This window comes from Pan paniscus, chromosome 18 (assembly GCF_029289425.2).
Source record: "Pan paniscus chromosome 18, NHGRI_mPanPan1-v2.0_pri, whole genome shotgun sequence".
Lineage (NCBI taxonomy): Eukaryota > Metazoa > Chordata > Mammalia > Primates > Hominidae > Pan > Pan paniscus.
The window spans coordinates 1,879,225-1,899,035 of NC_073267.2; the positions used below are offsets into that span (position 1 = coordinate 1,879,225).

General features: G+C 51.5%; 1 protein-coding gene across 7 annotated transcripts in view; it reads left to right on the forward strand.

Annotated features, from left to right (window-relative positions):
- Positions 1-19,811, forward strand: part of CRAMP1 (cramped chromatin regulator homolog 1) — a 64,646-nt gene that overhangs the window by 253 nt on the left and 44,582 nt on the right. For all 7 annotated transcript variants that reach the window (XM_034939596.3, XM_055100617.2, XM_034939599.3 and 4 more), the window contains exons 2-4: positions 401-747; positions 11,738-11,931; positions 18,003-18,156. In XM_034939596.3, the coding sequence (XP_034795487.1) occupies positions 402-747; positions 11,738-11,931; positions 18,003-18,156 (694 nt within the window). In that variant the 5' untranslated portion in view covers position 401. The remainder of the gene's footprint in view (positions 1-400; positions 748-11,737; positions 11,932-18,002; positions 18,157-19,811) is intronic.

A 19,811-nucleotide genomic window follows, 5' to 3' on the forward strand; every position in this document is an offset into this window, starting at 1 on the left:
TAGGTGGCTGTGGGCGGGGCAGCGGCCCGGACCCGCAACCGTGCCCAGACCCGCGCCCGCGCCGGGGCTCCCATAGACCCCGGGGCCGGGGCCGGGGCCGGGCAGGGTCCGCCGAGCTGTCGCGCCCTCCCGCCGCCGGCCCGGGCGTCTGGACGCGAGCCTCGGCCAGGGGGCGTCCGGGGAGGCCCGGGAGGGTCCCGGGCTGGTGGGCAGGGCCGGGGGCGGCGGCGTGGGGGCGACAGGGGCCGCGGCGGGCTCGGGCGGGCTCGGGCGGGCCGGGCCGAGCCGCCGAGAGGGGATTTGGAACAAACAACGGCGGCCATGTTGAGAGCGCGTCGGGGCCGCTAAACTTCCCGGCCTGCGCCCGCCTCACCGGCCGCCTCCCCTCTCCCGGCCGCAGGATGACAGTGAAGTTGGGCGACGGCGGCAGCGGGGAGGACGGGCTTAAGAAGCTGGGCAAGCGGGCGGCCGATGAGGAGTCCCTGGAAGGAGAAGGGGCCGGCGGCGCAGACGCGGCCGAGGAGAGCAGCGGCACAAAGAGGGACGAGAAGACCCCCCGGGCCGGCGCCGACGGCCCCCCCGCGCCCCCCGGTGCGCCGCAGGCGCCGTCCCCGCCGCAGGGCAGCCCCCAGGACCAGCACCACTTTCTCCGGTCCAGCGTGCGGCCGCAGAGCAAGAGGCCCAGGAAGGACCCTCCGAGCGCTGTGGGGAGCGGCAACGCCAGTGGCTCGGGGCCCCGCGGAAAAGGTAGGGCGGCCCGTCCCCTTGGGAGACCCCAGCCCCTCTCCGGGGTGTGCCCGGGGGGAGAGGAACCCCTCGCCCCAGCCGGGCTCCACCCTAGCTCACCCATCCCGCGGCCTACACTGAGGCCCTCACTTTGGGTGGCACTTATGGGGCATGTGTCCCCTCTCTCCTTCGAAGAGGCTGCGACTTTCTATATTTAAACTCTTTGAAGAGGCAGTGAGTATCCTTTTTTGGGGGGGAGTCGAAGAGATCCCTTAAAGCTGTTTCCTTTCCAAAGGATCACTGATGGTTTTCTATGGTTTTCTGTTTCAAACAGCGGACAATAGTTCGGAAACGGGAAGAGAAAAAAATACCTGCTGTATCTCTTTCCCAGACATCAGGCGGTGGAAATGCACCAAGGGAGCAGGCTTTTGAAACTCATTGGGGGGAAGATGGGTAAGAAGCGGAGAAAGGATCCTTGGGGTCTGACTTGGACCCATTGTCCTCTCCTTCAAGTGCTCCTGGGTTAAGAGTAGGAAGGGCATAGAGATGGGGCCCTTTGAGTTGCAACTGGGGTTTACTTCTGTGCCAAAGAAAGGAAAGAGTGGTGAAAACGATTGACGTGAACAAGCAGCAGCTTGTAGTGTTCGCCCTTGTATTCTGAGGTGATGGAGAATGTTGCTACTTAGCTGGGGTCTCTTACCAAGATAGTAAGAAAACGGCATGTTAGTTTCGTTCTCCATGTGCCAGTGCTTCATTGTTGTCTGCTCTTATTTCTATTTCAGTCTTGTGCTTTTCCTTACTCAGGTGAATGACTTTGATTCTTTTTGTTTCCGAGCATGTTCGCAGCACTTTGTATAAATAGCAAATATAACATCAGCTTCCAGTGAGTTTCACGTGAAAAAAAAATCTTTCACTTCCTTCCTTGGGAAATGCTCGTTTACATTTAGTGAATGGTCCTGGTAGTTTTGACAAGGAAATATATTACGAACTAATGGAGAACCTGCTTTGGAGATCTGTGCCACATGTGTTCCATTAAGCCCACTTCTCCTGCCGCATTCTCAACCGAAGAAGGCTGGCCTCCGGAATCATGGCCTTACTCATTGGTAAAGAATTCTGATATAAGTATACTTATTTAAAGATGTAAATAGAAGGTAACTTAGCATGTTTCAGAATTTAAAACTTGCCTCATATGAATTTATTTTGATGTGAAAGTTGCTGATCAATTTGGAAAACATGAGTGGCTTTGCTTGTTACTAGTTTTTTATTGCTAGTTACAGGTATGTCTAAGCTCATATAAGCTCCATGGTTCCTTCAAAGGTTTGTTGTTCATGGTTCAGAAGCCCTGGACCTTGAATCCAGCCGGCATTCGTCCCCCATGTCCCTGGCCTCCAACCTTGCTCTGCCCCTTCACCCTCTTGGAGATGCTTTTCTGTCGGGTGTCCTCACCTGTGAGGCAAGGAGTGAGAGCAGCTACTTCACCCCGTTGAAGTGCGGCTGCTAAAATGAAATAGTGCATTGGTGTGAAAGCACTCTCAGACGTGTACGTGGCTACTTGTATGTATAAGTGAAGTGCTGCTGAGACGTTAGTGATCAGGTCAATTTTTGGCAGTTGGGACGAGGGGAGGCTTGCTTTTGTTTGTATAGTTGAGAGTGGCTTGCTAAGGTGCAGAAGGTTTCCTGAGCTTGGCTCACACTTAGGTTGATGGCACTTCTTTCTCTGCTTCTTGTCCCATTGTGTGGCTTGGAGAAGCGTGGGACTTTTCATTATGTTTTAATATTAATAAAATGCAAATTTATTAGAATTTGTGCTCCTCATGACATATCCATTATCCCACTTTAGCAAGCAAATATATCTTTTTTTTTTGAGACTGAGTCTCACTCTGTCACCCAGGCTGGAGTGCAGTGGTGCGATCTCAGCTCATTGCAAGCTCTGCCTCCCAGGTTCACACCATTCTCTTGCCTCAGCCTCCCAAGTGGCTGGGACTACAGGCGCCCGCCACCACACCCAGCTAATTTTTTTTTTTTTTTTTTGTATTTTTAGTTGAGATGGGGTTTCACCGTGTTAGCCAGGATGGTCTCGATCTCCTGACCTTGTGATCCTCCCGCCTCAGCCTCCCAAAGTGCTGGGATTACAGGCATGAGCCACCGCTCCTGGCCACAAGCAAATATATCTTTAAGCAAATAATAAGCTAAGCTGTGATGGTGGCTTTTAGGAGAGGAGTAGGAAGTGGGTCTCCTTTGCATCACAGAACTTCTCGGCCACTGTCTGCCTTGGAGCTTCCCGGGAAGGAAGGCTGCCTGTCCGCTGCTCTCTGCTTTCAGGTTCCTCGGTGCTTTGGGAGGCACTTCACTGTGCCCAGGACATCCTCTGACACCAGTCTTTGGAGCGACCTCTGCTCAGTCGTTGCTTCCATTACCCTTCAGAAAAGAAGGCCAGGTGGTGGCAGTTGCCCCGCAACAGTCTTTAGCTCACCTTCCAGAAAGATGCTCAGGGGAGAATCCTCTTACATTCTGAAGAAATCTGCATGTGGAGTGGTGAGCATCTGTCAGGGAGGAAACGATCAATACTTCATGTTTCAATTTTTCACTTGGAAATGATGTAACTTCTATTATGCCTAAGGAATACATAGCTCAATCACTGGCAGTTCCTTTGGTTGATTACTTACTGCCCTGGCCAGTTTCAATCTCAGTGGGCCTGAGACTGTTACAGTGAATTTGGAAGAAAGGACTTGTGGAGAAAAGGAAAGTCTGCTTGTTTGGCTTTTCTGCATGCAAGTGTGTTTTCTTTCTCTGAAGAAGAGACTCTTATTGACTTCAATGAAAAATGCTTTTTTTTCTAGTACAGTTTCAAATTTAAATCTTCTTGCATTGATAAAGCGATAGTAGCTGGGATTTAGTGCCTGTTTGCCAGGCATCTTGCATGTTTGTAATTTTGCTTTTAAATGAGTGCAGAACCTGAAGTAGATTGTTTAAGTCACATGCTCAACCTAAACAGAAGGTAAGCTGCAGATCAGAAATCCCAAAACACACATTCCTGCAGCTCTACTACACCACCCACGTGACCCTGGGACGCACTGGAGATTTCGGCTTAGAGCTGCAGAAACCATCTGAAAGACATAAGTCAGGAGACAGAGTCCTGATACCTTTCCCTATTTGGCCAGTTCATGATCCAGCTAGCCCTGGGCAAACTAGTCCATCTTTTGGATAAAATAAACACCTGCCTCAGAATCGCTTGAACCCGGGAGGCGGAGGTTGCAGTGAGCCGAGATTGCGCCATTGCACTCCAGCCTGGGCAACAAGGGTGAGACTCAGTCTCTAAATAAATAAATAAATATAAAAATAAACACCTGCCTTAAGTCACAAGGTGTTTTACAGGCACCTGGTGTTTCTGCCATGAAAAATGCATGCAGCTTCAAGATTACAGGACTGCAGGAGGAGGCTGCACAGGCTGGTGGGGTGGGGGGCCTAGCTGTGGGGTGAGTAGAAGTCCAGGAATGCTGGTGCTCTGCTGGGGCAGATGGGATGAGAGAACACTGGGGGTGGGGACAGAGAGCCTCTGCTTATTTTGGTCCCCCTCACTCACCCCGAAGAACTTCAGTTCCATCAAGGATGGGGAAATGCACCATCTCCAGAATAGGGTAATGTAGTCTGAAGTGACAGTCGTTTGTGTGTAGGAATCGGTAAATGACTGTGCACAATTTACTCTTTATATTTTGTATAATCTGTGGACTGTTTGTAGTTTCTAGATGTTTCAAAAAGATGTCTCATAAGAGATTGTACTTGTAGTCCTAGCTACTCAGGAGGCTGAGTTGGGAGGATCACCTGAGGCTGCTAGTTGGAGGCTGCAGTGAGCTGTGGACATTGCACTCCAGCCTGGGTGACACAGCAAGACCCTATTTCAAAAACAAAACAAAACCAAAAAAGATAAAGTAGGTAAGGCAAAATTTGAACATTGGTTTGAAGGCTGAGCTGCTTTTCAAATATCTGTATACTTTTGGTATTAAAACTAGTTTCTGTGGTGTCTGTTGTTGTGAAGTTGTCTAATGAGGTAGACTTTTCGATTTTCATTTTTGTATCTTATTGTGGCTTATGTAAGGATATAACAGGGAGATGATTCCAGATAGCAAAGTCAGAAATGTGAAAATTAACATCGTTGTATAAAGTGGTGTGTAGAAGCTCTTTGTCACATAAGTAACAACAGCGGGGTTTTGTTTTTTGTTTTTGTTTTGTTTTTGAGACGGAGTCTCATTCTGTCGCCTGGGCTTGAGTGCAGTGCTGCGATCTCAACTCACTGCAGTCTCCGCCTCACAGGTTCAAGCAATTCTCCTGTCTCAGCCTCCTGAGGAGCTGGGACTACAGGCGCATGCTGCTACGCCCGACTAATTTTTTTTATTTTAGTAGAGATGGGGTTTCACCGTGTGGCCCAGGCTGGTCTCAAACTCCTGAGCTCAGGCGATCCGCCTGCCTCGGCCTCCCAAAGTGCTAGGATTTCAGGCGTGAGCCACTGCGCCCAGCACAACAGCGTTTTTAACACTAAAGAACCACGTTAGAAACACTGAAAAAAGGAGACATTTCCAGGAGTTTGTAGTTTAGTTGGGATATCTTGCAATACCTACAGGATACAATTAGAAAATCTGCTGGTATTTGATGAAGAGGGCATACGCTTTTATGTAAACAGTGGAGTTCTAGTTGTATTTCTCTCAAATATTTGTAGGAGGGGAAAGGGAGAATCTTCAAGAGAGACAGCGCTGGTCAGAGCATGCAGGAGGACGCTGAGCCTTGCAGGCACTGAGGGTGGGAGTCCCGGCAGAGAAGGGGACAGTATGAGTGACTCCTGGAGGGTGTCGTGGAGAACATTAGGTTTTAGGTCAGCTTCAGAACCTGGAAGAGGACATCTCAGAGTCTGGCGACCCTGACCAGGGCTCTTGCAGGCACGCCTGGAGTGTGGACCAGATCTTTAGATTGATGGGACAACGCGAGGTCAGGAGGGGTCCCCGTTTGCTCACCGACTGCCTGTCGTATAGGATGGAGCGACACCACTGCGTGTGCATGGCGATGGGGCTGGGTAGGGGAGGCTCAGAACTCATCTGAGATGACACCTTGCCTGCGGCTTGGCTTGCTTGAAGGGTCCCCCCATGTGACCTTGGAGATGGTATTCACCCAGCCCTCACCCACAACTCCGGCTCCAAGACCAGAGCTGCTGGCACCAGCATCTGATGCGATGTGTTAGGAGAGGCACGGAATGCCTCAGGAGACTTGGAGGTGGACGCCTTGGACCTCTGCAGTTTCTGCGCCATCCTTGGCCTCCTGGGAAGGGTCCCTGCTGTCTTATGCTGCAGACGTAGGCCATGAGGACGTTTCCCAGCACTGGGGTTGGGGCACGGTCAAGTCTGGAGATGCCTTTCCACGAGCGGGTGTCGCCAGTGCCTTTCTAGCTGAGAAATGAGTGAAGCATGGGGGAGACGGGTGTGTTCACTGCAGTCCTCTCACCTCCAGACCAGACGCTGACTCCCTCGCAGTTGGTGTTCTGTCACTCTTGATTTTACTATTCCTAACCCTCTGAAGGAAGTTCACCAAACCGCAGAAAGAGTGCTCCAGGACAGTGAATTGATGTTAGAGATGATGACAGGGTGTCACTGGGCTTCTGCGTCTGACCTCTCACGTCCAGACAGACATCTTCCAAAGGCCCAGCTCTGGCTGTCTATTAGCCGCGTGCCTTTCGGCGAGTCATTTAACTTCTCACCTTTCCCAGGCTGAGGGAGGGACTTTGAGGTTGGTTTCCCCCACCACGACCCCGATCCTCCAGCTCTGTGACAGGACAGTGTGCGCTGCTTGGCTTTCAGAGCTGTTCTGACGGCACGGCATGGGAAACGCCTGGGTTTGAAGTGAGAAGGTTGCGTGGTTCTTGCTGCCTGGTGAGTTTGGGGCTTCTAAAGCCTCAGTTTCCCCCATTTCATTTTTTTTTTACATGACATAATGCTATTAATAATTTCTGAAAGTTTCCCCATTTCTAAAATGGAGATAACTACCCATTGCGAGGATAGGAAGAAGCAGGGCATTTGAATGCATTTTAAAGGTGCCATTTAAATACAGGCTCTGTTACTTCCAGGCCTGCTGGGCACTGAGCAGCTGTGTGGCTTTGTGGGTGACCTACTCAGCCCGTGCCTCAGCTTCCCCAGTTGAAAGATATGGATACTTTTTCTTCTTAAGGTGACATGAAGGGGTGCAGGTGGTGGCATTCCAGACCAACCCAGGACATGTGATGGGGAAGAGGACGTGTTGCAAAGAATAGGTGGTAGGGCCTGTCTGGAGCTAGGTGGGGGGCCAGCAGCTGGGAGGGTGCGCTGGGGCCACACGGCTGTGCCCTCACTGCACTGTCTGCACAGCAGGCTGTGGCAGGTGCTAGGGGTTTGGGAGACCTGAGAAGAGGCTGTTGAAATTGTCTTACTTGGGCGGCACAGAGCTGGCTTGGGAAACACGCGGTGCGGATGGGAAGGGGAAAGCAGGTGGCAGTGTGGCCTCTGGAGAACTGTGGCACTGATGCGGGCTAAGCAGGAAGGTGGGTTCCATTTGGGAGGACCTGGGTCCCAGCAGCCTGGGGTGTGCTGTCTGGGGCTGCCGAGGGGCAGAGGGAGCTTGGGGAGGCCCTTTATCTAGGCTCCGTGGGACCCTGTGCTGTCACTGAGCACTTGCTGTGTGTGAGGCCTGGGACCAGGCTTGGGTGTGGGGAAGTTCCACACGGTTCTTGCTTTCAAAGAGCGCAGTTGGCGATCCTGCTTCTGCACCCCACTTCCCTGCAGGCTTCTCGATGGTTCTCCTCATTGTGCAGACCACACTCAGCCTCTGTGGGCTCAGCAACAGTCACAGATGGACCTGGCTTTGGCCTTCTGCTTTTTGCTGGGTGTCCTGCACCCAGAGAAGCCCACCTAGTGTTGTTGACATCATCTTACCTTTCCGTCTCTTGCCTTTCTCCTCCCATTTTTCTTGTTGCTTCTCTGTCTTCCCCTTCAGTCATCACCTTCTGTTTTCATCTGAATTTCTCTGAGCTGAGTCAGGTGGCCTCGCCCAGGCTGTCATCATTGTATTCTACCAGGTGTCTCTGGTCCCACTTTCTATTTCATTTCGCTTGTGCTGTACTCAGTTAGTGAGCCGAGGTCAAGCAGTGAAGCCACTTCTGCATCTGAAATTTTAGGGGTGAACCAGAGGCCACCTTCAGTTTCTGCTCTGAAGTTTGTGATTGTTTTTTAAAAAGCATTCCAAGTTTAGGCCGGGCGCAGTGGCCCACGACTGTAACCCTAGCACTTTGAGAGGCTGAGGCGGGAGGATTATCTGAGTTCAGGAGCTCGTGACCAGCCTGAGCAACACGGTGAAACCCCGTCTCTACTAAAGTACAAAAAAATTAGCCAGTGTGGTGGTGTGCACCCATAATCCCAGCTACTCAAGAGGCTGGGTGCCGGAATTGACTGCCTGGGAAGCAGAGCTTGCAGTAAGCCAGGATTGCACCACTGCACTCCAGCCTGGGTGACAGAGCAAGACTCCTTACACAACAGCAACCAAAAAAGCACTCCAAGTCTAGAATAATGGGCACCAAATATTAGAAAAGGTTACTTGGGGCGATTTGCTTTCTTGTCTGTTTTTTGGGGTTTTCTGTCTGTTTTGTTTTGTAGAGACAAGGTCTCCCTGTGTGGCCCAGGCTGGTCTTGAACTCATGGGCTCAAGCAGTCTTCCTGCCTCAGCCACCCAAGTAGCTGGGACTGCAGGTGTGTGCCACCATGCCTGGCAGTCTACTTTTTTTTTTTTTTTTTTTTTCTTTTTTGAGACAGTCTCTCACTCTGTCACCCAGGCTGAAGTGCAGTGGCTAGATCTCGGCTCACTGCAACTTCTGCCTCCCAGTTTCAAGTGATTCTTCTGTCTCAGCATCTGGAGTAGCAGGGACTACTGGTGCACGCCACCACATGGGGCTAATTTTGTATATTTAGTAGAGACAGGGTTTCACCACATTGGCCAGACTGATCTCGAATTCCTGACCTCAAGAGATCTGCCTGCCTCGGCCTCCCAAAGTAGCTGGGATTACAGGCGCCCACCACCACGCCCGGTTAATTTTTGTATGTTTAGTAGAGATAGGGTTTCACCATGTTGTCCAGGCTTCTCTTGAACTCCCAACCTCAGGCCTGCCTTCTTTTCTGAATGTTCATCTTGGTTTACTTTCCTCTACTGAGGATGTGTCATTTTTAAAACATCAGAAGGAAAGGGTGAACCCCTCACACCAGTCTCGGGCTGCTGGGAGGTGGCCTGCTCCTCTGAGGAGTGAGTGCTGCTTCACCAGCCTCATCAGAGCTGCCTTTACTATTGTGCCTTCTTTTCACATCTCCTGTGTGCCTTTGCCTCCTCTCCACCTCTGAGAGCCCGTCCAGCTCAGACACTCCATTCTGTTAGCCTTTACTGTTTCACTCTCCTTGTCTTGGATCACCAGTGCTGTGATCCAGTAAGATTTAACAAGACATCTGGATTATGGAATTTTAGGAAATTTATGTCTGTTACTTTTTCAAATATACCTAATGCCAACATGGGCTAGCAAAAATAAACCTGATACGTAACGGCAGGGCTGGTTAGCAAGTTGTGGTCTTGGAAGATGATAGTTTAGCGAGTGTTTCTTAGGAACCTGAAAATGGCTCTGAAAGCCTTTGTTGTGGGTGGTGCAGAGGTGGACAGGCAGTCCTTGCTGAAGTGACTCCACGTGAGGAATCCAGGCTCCTAGTGAGCCAGAGTGCCCTGTATTGAAAAGTTAAGTTTCAAATGGCATCTGTACCTGTCCATCATCTGCGGAAGCACCAGGTTCTGGGGAACCACCTGGTTGATTAAGTCCAGGTTTGGTGAGGAATGGGCAGGGCCAGATAACATGTCAGGCATTTGATTAGCCTGGTTGGTAGCACAGAGCATATGCATACCTGAGTTTTGTTTCTGTTGTCTGTGCAGGCTGGGAATGGAGCAGCCGGAAAGCGGCCTGGGTGGGACACACTTGGAACTCGTTGTTTATTCCATGCCAGTGTGTTTTGGGCTGTGAGTGCTGGACATTCAGGTGCAGCACCGTCTGGTAGCTCTCTCTGCAACGATGGCCGCATGTGGACATTGACTACCAGAAATGGGGCTGGCGTGACTGAGAGGCTGAGTTTTTTTTTTTCTCTTTTAAGTTCTTTTTTTTTTTTAAGCCTGAGTCTCACTCTGTTGCCCAGACTGGTGTGCAATGGCACGATCTCTGCTCACTGCAACCTCCACCTCCAAATTTGGAGACAGACCCCCACCGGGTGAGGCACTGAGCCTCCAGCCTGCATGTGGCTGCCCAGGCAGGGCCCCCTTCTGGGTCGTTGAAGAAGCAGATCTGGATGGAAAAGCCTGTGATTATCTCATTAGGAAAGCATTTTTACAATAATCTACATTTGCTTGGCTTTTGCTTTTTTTTTTTTTTGGAGACAGGATCTCGCTCTGCCATCCAGGCTGGAGTGCAGTGGTGCGATCTCGGCTCACTGCAACCTCCACTACCTGGGTTCAAGCAATTCAGTTCTCCTGCCTCAGCCTCCCAAGTAGCTAGGACTACAGGCGTGCACCACCACACCTGGCTAATTTTTTTTTTTTTTAGATGCAGTCTTGCTCTGTAGCCAGGCTGGAGTGCAGTGGCGCGATCTCGGCTCACTGCAACCACTGCCTCCCAGGTTCAAACGATTCTCCTGCCTCAGCCTCTCCCGAGTAGCTGGGACTACAGGCGTGTGCCACCATGCCCAGCTAATATTTTTTGTTTTTAGTAGAGACGGGGTTTCACCATGTTGGCCAGGTTGGTCTCGATCTCTTGACCTTGTGATCTGCCCACCTCAGCCTCCCACAGTGCTGGGATGACAGGCGTGAGCCACTGCACCTGGCCACGCCTGGCTAATTTTTATATTTTTAGTGGAGATGGGGTTTCATCATGTTGCGCATGCTGGTCTCGAACTTTTGGCCTCGAGTGATCCACCCGCCTCAGCCTCCCAAAGTGCTGGGATTACAGGAGTGAGCCACCACGCCTAGCCGGTTTTTGATTTTTAAAGCATTTTTGTTTCAGAGTTTGAAGGTTTCCCAGCTTTTTATGGTCCTGCAGTTCCATAAAAAGAGAACCCTGGTTATCACAGGGATATGCTGACAGTTCCCGCTCCCTCTGCGAGGAGGAACTGAAATGGGTGGGAGGAGTGTGTTAGGCCATGAAAAGTTTTTTTCTGTGGTCTTTTGACTCCTGCCACATCTCTGCCTCCGGTCTCGGAGGAGCCTGGCCGGGGTTCTCGGTCCACAGCTGGGGAATGAAGCCTCCTTGGGGTCGTCTTGGGCTTTTCCCTCCTTGGTCTCAGAGGACTTGGCATGAGATTGGGAACTGATGCTATAATAGGATTTGCAAGGTTATCAGGTCATTCTCAGAACACTACGTTTTGTTGGTGGACATTGATTGAGGGTAAGGAATTTTAAGACTAAAGATTCTTAGGCGTTGGACGGTTCATATTCTGAAGCACCGATTTTATCTAAAAGAAGGTGGTGGTTTACACGTTTGTTTCCTTGACTTTGAATCTCAACCTACTTATTTGAAAAGATGGTAAGAATATTTAACCAAAAACCTCATTTACAAAAGAAACACGCATGAAATGTGACGTGAGGCTTCATTTTGCAGAGGGAAGGGATCTCTGCCTCCATTGTGGACAGGGCGTCTTAGGCTGCAGTGTCGTTGTGCTGTTACATGGTTCCACATAAAATCTTGCTCCTTTTCTAACTGTAAAAACATTTGAGGGTCATTTGGCCAGGTAAAGATCCTGGCAGTCCTAAGCAGCCTCGCTGGTGCCGTGGGTCCTGGGTGCTGCCTGCCAGCATCCTCGGTTGAGGAGTGTGGAGTGGGACCTCAGGGCAGTGGGCCCTTCCCTCCCACCGGCCCTCTACCCTGCCCAGCCCGCCAGCTAGCTTTCTGGAACAGATCACTGTATGGTGCTTTCTCTCCAAGGAGCTGAAGGTGGTGGATCATCGTCTGGAAATGTGTCTGGGGTTGCCCCTGCTGCCCCTGCAGGGGGCTCGCGCTCCTCCTCCCGGAACTTAGGGTCTTCTGGTGGCGAGAAGGAAGAAGGCAAAAAGGTCCGGCGGCAGTGGGAGTCGTGGAGCACAGAGGACAAGAACACCTTCTTCGAGGGGCTGTACGAGGTGAGTAGGCTGTGGAGGCACGGCCAGGCAGCCTGGGCGTCCCTCTTGGAGCCCTGCCCTCCATTCCCCGTGCTTCCTCTTTGCTGTTAGATTCTAGAACACAGATTCCTGGGCGACCCCCGCAGTGGCGGAGGCTGATGTGGGCTCTAGGCCTTGCCCACTGACCTTGGCTGTTTTATCTCCTCATTGAGATTTTAGAAGCTAGTACTGGTGAGGTGTCTGTGAGGAGGTGTTTTTGTGTGTTTCCTTCATTTCCTTTTGGATATTCTCACCCCTTGTCTCTCAAAGATGTTCTTGACTGAAGGCCCTCTTGTTTCAGGGCTTTCCCTTTGTGCTGAGTGGGCTGATTTAGGCGGGATGGCCTCTTGAGGGGAGGCACAAGGCGGTGCTTGCCTCGGGGGTCAGTGTAGCTGAGAAACCTCACGAGATGTTGCTGCTGACTTGGGACAAAATGGAAAGTCCTAAAAATAGAGAGAAGCCACTCCCTGACCCCACCGCCCAGTGAATGCCCGTGCTCCCTGCTGGCCAGTTTCACCTGCATTATTGTTTTCTAAATCCTTGTAATTATTGTGAGCATACTTTTTAATTAACATTGCTTGCGTTTTTCATGGTGTTTCATAGCTCTTTTGCTCTGTATTTTTTTTAACGCCTGTAAATATTCTCCTTGCCTGTGTGCTCACTGTGTGCTTTTGTAAAAACATCATATTGGAGCACAGCCATGGCCAGGGTCGATGTACTGTCTGCGGCTGATGCCACTGCAGTGGCAGAGTTGAAGAGCTGCACCAGACAGGGTGGCCCTCGAGGCCCTGGCCAGCCACTGCTCTGCTTGGCCATTCCTGTGTGGTCAAGGATGACTGAGATCCTTCCAGATTCTGTTGTCCTAAGTAACGCTGTGGTGAACATCGGTGTGCATGCTTCATACTTTAGACTGCTTCTTTGGCATACAGTATTAGAATTAGGTTCGTGATCGGTGAGCCTTGTTCTTTTTTTTTTTTTTTGGAGATGGAATCTCACTCTGTTGCCCAGGCTGGAGCGCAGTGGCGCAATCTGGGCTCACTGCAACCTCCGCCTCCTTGGTTCAAGCAATTCTCGTGCCTCAGCCTCCTGAGTAACTGAGACTGTAGGCACACGCCGCCACGCCCAGCTAATTTTTTGTATTTTAGTTGAGACGGAGTTTCACTGTGTTGCCCGGGCTGGTCTCGAACTCCTGAGCTCAGGCAATCTTCCCACTTTGGCCTCCCAGGAGCCTTGTTCTTTTAATAGCTAATTAATTGGGGTGATGGAGAAGTCTTGTCAAGCCTGGGAAGCAGAATGCTCAAGAAAGAAATGGAGGCTCTGGAATGAGATGTTAAGAGAGGCATTAGAAAAGGAGACACTCGTAAATGTGGGCATGAGACTTGACTACGGTGCATGCTGTGGCCAGGGTCGCTCCCGCCCTGGGCTGCAGGTTAGGTTCTGCCCACCCCAGGTGGATCGGACTGCCGTGGCAGTGTGGCTTGATTCTGATTGTCCAAAGAGAAGTGTGCATGAGTCCCATTGCAGTAGACATGAAGCCATTTAAACACATTCGTGTGTTCCTTTTCTTCCCTTGGAGGGTTCTAGAGTACAGCAAGGAGGCTGGTTTTGTGTAGATTCAAGCCCCAAATCGTGCCTTTAAGCTGTTTGTTGGTCTTGGAGGACCTGCGATTCCTGGAATGTTTTCAGAATCAGCAACCATTGCTGATTCTTGCCTGAAACAATTACTCCTGTGGTGTGGCCCTTCCTCCTTGGCAAGACTGCAGCCTCTGCAAGAGGGTCTGGGTGCCTGGGAGCAGGAGATGTGGTTGTCCATTAAAGGTAGCAGAGGAGGAGTTCCTTGTTAATGATCCACCCTTTACCCTTATTCAAGCAGTTCAGTTCGTGTCCTTCCCATTGGGTTAAGCTGCTCATTAGAGTTTTTCTATCGGGTAGATGCTTTTTGAGGATTCTGAAATCCTGAACTAGTAATAATAATTAATAGTTGGCTGTTCTGATCATGTAATGCTTTCTGCTGTGGGTTCTCTGTATCTGAGTTTGTATATGAGAAAGAGCGAGGGCAAGAGAAAGGACTTTTTGTTTGTTTGTTTTGAAACGGAGTTTCGCTCTTGTTGCTCAGGCTGGAGCGCAGTGGCACGATCTTGGCTAAATGCAACCTCCACCTCCTGGGTTAAAGCGATTCTCCTGCTTCAGCCTCCTGAGTAGCTGGGATCACAGGCGCCCGCCACCACACCCGGCTAATTTTTGTATTTTTATTACAGACCGAGTTTCGCCACGTTGGTCAGGCTGGTCTTGAACTCCTGACCTCGGGTGATCCACCTGCCCCAGCCTCCTGAAGTGCTGGGATTACAGGCATGAGTCACCGCACCTGGCCTAACACGTTTCATTTCTGCATTGTGTGTCTCATCAAAACTAGGTGGCCTTCTGGTGGGGTCTTGATGTGTGGCTGACTGGCCGGTGGCAGGTGTGACTGTGAACCCTCGAGCTGTGGGGTGACGGTGACTGGGCACAGGCCTCTGCTCTGAGAAGTGCGGCTTCTGCCATGTTGTCATGGCCACCGCTGCCTTTTTGATGCCTCCCTGGGAGGGGTGCAGCAAGGCTGGCTGGGGCCTGATTGGATGCAGGGACCCCACCGCCATCACTGGGCCTCAGTTGGTCACTCCTGATCATGGGCTGAATTCTCTCCTGCTTCAGCTGCTCCTCAGGCGAGAGTGCTGCCCCTGCACACCCTACTTTGGGCAGTGCTGGGCATGCTCAGATTCGCGCCCGTCCAGTTATGGCCCGTCCAGACTTCTCCCTCTGGCAGGGCGGGCATTCACCTGTGGCAGGGCACTCGCCTCCTTCCTCTGAATACCCTTCCATTTCTGTGGCAGGTCTGCACAGACCCAGCCCTGACTTCATTTCAAGTTCCCGTTCCTGCTTATATCCGTCCATCGTCCATGCTTGTTTTTGCCATACAGTTCTTGATTTCCTACCTGACAGCCACACAGCCAGCGTCCTGTGCTTCCTTCTCCCTGTCTGCATAATGGCTGCGGCCTCAGCTCTGGCCTCTGTGCTTCGCAGTGTTCCCCTTCTCTGTCCCCACCTAGGCCCTCCCCGTCTCTGCACAGGCAGCCGGGGGCATCCTCAGCCTGTTACCATCTCCACAGCTCTGTGGACACTGCAGGTTTCTATCTCTTCACCCCAGACAGCTCTCTCAGACTTTCAGCCCTGCCCGTCTTTTGTTCTCATTGCCGTTACCGTGTATATATCTGGTTCCTGACTCAGGACAGAGCACTCTCGCCACACTGAGAATACAGAAAAGCTTCTGTCTGGTGGGGCTTGCTGCCTTGGAGACACACGGCAGGCGTGACACAGATGCCCTGGGACTTTAGGAGGCAGCAGAGGTTAAGAACACGTGAGCAGGAGGCCTGGAACCCGGGTTCTCAGGGAACCTCTTGAGTAGACGACCCCGCAGTGACATGCAGAGGCCGTCAAGTTGCTTCATCGTGGTTCTTGCCGAGGCCCAGGGAGAGTGGGGAGGGCTGGGCCTGCCTGGACCCTGCAGGAAGGCCTTTCACGTGCTGCTTCGCCTCTTTATGCTTTATCTGCCATTCCTTTTGAAAACAATGAACACGTTTTACTTTTTCTAAAGTTTTTAATTTTTCATTTCATTTTTGCACCCAGACTGGGGTGCCAGCCTTCCAGCCCCACCCACCAGCCCACAGCAGCTTCTGTCTTCACCTCCCTCAGCCCCTGTGTTGCTGGGAGTTACAGATCCTAAAATGTGTCAGTGTGTCAAGCACAATGCCACCTCCCCTCTGGCCCCTCCAGCTCACCTCACGGTCCCCCAGCTGCCAAGAGTCTTCTGAGGTGGACAGGGTTGGGGGCCAGCACCCCAGCAGTCCCCAGGTTCTCATTTCCCTGAGGATCTTGCTCCCCAGTTACTACCCCTTACCCCCCATCAGCATGTTTTTTATTTTTTTGATTTAAAAAACATCTTTTTTTGAGAGTCAGTCTTGTTTTGTCACCTTGCTTTGTCACCAGGGCTGCCATCTTAGTTCACTACAACCTTGACCTCCTGGGCTCAAGTGACGATCCTCCTGCCTCAGCCTCCCACGTAGCTAGGACTACAGGCATGTGCCACCATGCCTGGCTAATTTTTAAGTTTTTTGTGGAGATGGGGTTTCACTATGTTGCTCAAACTGGTCTCAAACTCCTGGGCTCAAGCAATTCTCTCACCTCAGCCTCCTAAAGTGCTGGGATTACAGGCACGAGCCACCACCTGGCTCCCTTAACTTTTCGTTTTGAAACGTTTCAGACTTTTTAAAAGTTGCAAAAACAGCACAAAGCAGGTCCCCTCCACCCTGCCTCCACAGCATTAGGGCAGCCGCACTGTGAGGGTATGAGCACAGACCTGCCACAGAAATACTGCCTGCTCGTTTGCAGGCGGTATTCAGATTAACAAGGGTCCCACTCAGGTCCATCCTGGCCAGGACGCTGCGCCGCCCTCGGCTGCCCAAACTCCTCAGTCTCTTGTAACCTGGGATAGCTCCTGGGTTTTTGTTTTTTGTTTGCATGTTTTTTTTGTCGTTGATGACCTCAACACTTGTGGAGACTCACAGCATGTTGGTTTGTAGAATGTCCCTTGTGTCAGTTTGGGTTGATCTGCAGTTTTCTCATGATTCTATGTTACGCATTTCTGTCAAGAATTCCACAGCAGTGATACCGTGTCCTTCTTGGCGCATCCAGTTGGCGGCCCGTAGTGTTCTTTCTGTCTCCGTCCTGGTGGTGTTTGCCTTGGTCGCTGCCCTAGGCAGCGTCTGCCAGGTCTCACCGTGGCTGGGTCATGGCTTGGCCTTGAGGCTGTGTAAATACCATGTTTCTCATCATTCTTTGCTCTCTCTGATTTCAGCAGCCATCGCTGCCTTTTCCCTGAAGCAGTTGTTACTGTGCTGTTTGCTCCCAGTGAGGACCTTCTGTTTCCTTTATTCTTTCTGTGTTTGCTGATTGGAAGTCCTGTGCCAAGAAGAGCCCTGCGTTCTCCCCAACACGTGCAGTTATTCTGTTACCTACACCCATGTAGACTCACAGATGTTGGCTTTATTCTGGGGGCCATGGTCCACCATGCCATTGTCGGCTTTCTCGCCCCGTTGGTTCCCCATTTGGCCACTGGGGAGCCTCATGCTGGCTCCTGCATCCTCTTCTCACGTCCCCATCGCCTGCCAGTGTATTCTCGTGTGCTGGTGCTGTCAGGCATTCCAGACTCAGCGGCTGCTTGCTGCTCTGCAGTTGGCTGTTTTTCCTGGGAGCCCAGCTTCCCTTTGCAAAGTGGTATTTAGAAACCAAGACCTGGGCGCTAAGGATGCTGGTTACTGCTGAGCCCTTCCAGTACTTAGGAGCTTGGCTTTGAGGAGATGATCGAACACTAGGTTCTCTATGGCAGTGCCTGAAGCAGCACTGAGGTGAGGCTGTTCTGTGGAACACAAGTTCTCTTCTGAAAATCTAAGTCACACTCAGCTTTTGCAAAGAAGCGTTCCAAGAAGGGTTGGCCTCCAGGTATAATCAGAGTATGGTCTGTGCGGTTCACTTACTAAATGTTCACGTTTGCTGTCCTTGTTTGAATATGGAATATATTTTGTCAGATTAAAGCAGTGAGGATGTTTCTGATCTGTTCTTTAAGATGCCATAACTGCTTCTCTTCCAGAGCTTTTCTTCATGGAGGTGTCTCATTTCATTATCTGTGAAGAACTCTAGCAATTAAGCCATTTGTCCAAGTGATGAGCTTTATGTTTCTCCTGTCTGGGGTGCTTGCCTCTTTGGTATCCATGTGCTCTGATCGTTCTGTTCCTGGTTCCATTGCTCCTTTATCCTGATTAAAACCTAAGGTTCTAGGGAGTCGAAGTTCAAGGGAGTCGAAGTTCAAGTTCATACACAGATAAGAGCTTGGAAGGGCTGCTTGTTTGACCACAGCCTGTCTCCTTTCTCCTTTCTCGGAACCTTGGAAAGGGTCTAGTTAACACAGAAAGCTGCATTGTTTTAACCCCTCTACATTTATCATGGAATTTATTTTCCAGCATGGGAAAGACTTTGAAGCAATTCAGAACAACATTGCGCTGAAGTACAAGAAGAAAGGCAAGCCAGCGAGCATGGTGAAGAACAAGGAGCAGGTCCGCCACTTCTACTACCGCACCTGGCACAAGATCACCAAGTACATCGACTTTGATCATGGTGAGTGTGCCACGGGCCAGGCTCGGGGGTGCCCACAGGCAGGGCCGGCTTCTGCTCAGAGCGCAGCTTCCAGCAAGCCCGCCGGACCTGCTTTCTGGCATTTTCTCACCAGCCGCTTGGCCTGGGGCTCCTCGCCTTGCAGCGCTTTGGCTGATTGTGTGCTGTCTAACTCGGTCAAACCAAGTTGCCAGGAAGTGGCCCGTATCCCATGCTCCAGGGTTCTTACCACTGCTTTTCTGAGCTATGGTTTGTGTGTTTCCAGTGGCTCTGAGTGTGCGTGAGTTCTGGGTCCCTGGTTCACCTGAAGCCTGTGGTCTCCACTGCAAATGATAGCACCATGGTCCAGCGAGGGGCTTGGGCCGCAGGCACCGTTCCTGGCGCTGGTCTTCCTGGGGGACGGCCAGCCTTCCCAGGCCTCTCGCCCTCTACGCTGGGACCCAGGTCTGCGTCGGCCCTCGTTCAGTCACGGGACCAAGTCATCCCCAGGTAGAATTCTGGCTTCTGGCTCAGAGCACCCTTTGGCTACTGGTGGCTTCTCCGGATGATGCTTTGTCCATCACCATCTCTGTCCTTGGGAGTCTTAGCTGCCTCCTGCCTCCGCCTATCAGAACTACCTCTCCAGCAGCGCACCTGTGCTGGGCCCTGCTCTTCATTCCTGTAGCTTCACACACAGCATGGTCCTTCCAGATGTACCCCCAGAGCACCCCTCTGCCTTCTGAGCCTTCTTTCAGATGTCTCACATTCTGACCCAGGGTACCTGGACTGTGGCCACACTGCCACTCTTTGTGCCCTTGCCTGTGCCTCGTGGTGACCTAAAGTCCTTTGCCTTGGCCATTCCTGTGGTGTCCTCTGGGTGGGTTATGGCATCTTGACCATGGTGCATCAGCATTGCCTGGAGCTTTGGGAAGAGCCAGGACCCAGCTCCCCTGTGTGACTGGGCAGAGCCCTGAGGGCCGCAGACACCCCCTGCCCACCACGCAGCTAGCTTCTCCACTGAAGAACCTCCACTGGGAGATTGTCGCCGTTTCTGGAGATCCATGGAAACGGCTGTTGGTCTCTGCACATTAGGGGTACCCCTTGATTCGGGTCTGCCGCCGATGCGGTTTTGTTTGTTTGCTTTTGGTATCCACGTGACCATTCATGTAAGATTTTCTGCTGACTTCACCTATTTATAGCACATCAGTTCCGTTTTGTCCTATATTTGATGCCTGTGCTGGTCTTCTCATGTTCAGCTCACTTGTTTATTTGAAATCTCAGCACTGGTCAGATCCCGTCATCCAAGGCTGTTGTGGTTAATGTCAGGTTGTGGTGAGTGGCCTTGTGCCTTCCAGAGTGGCACGCAGCACCGACTTTTCATTGTCGGCCTCTTCCTGTGTCGTCTGTCCTTTGCATCGTTCATTAGTGCCTTTTTGAAAGACAGTCCAGGCTGCGTGCGGTGGCTCATGCCTGTAATCAGCACTTTGGGAGGCAGAGGCGGGCGGATCACGAGGTCAAGAGATCAAGACCATCCTGGCCAACATGGTGAAACCGCATCTCTACTAAAAATACAAAAATTAGCTGGGCATGGTGGTGCACACCTGTACTCCCAGCTACTCGGGAGGCTGAGGCAGGAGAATTGCACCACTGCACTCCAGCCTGGCCACAGAGCAAGACTC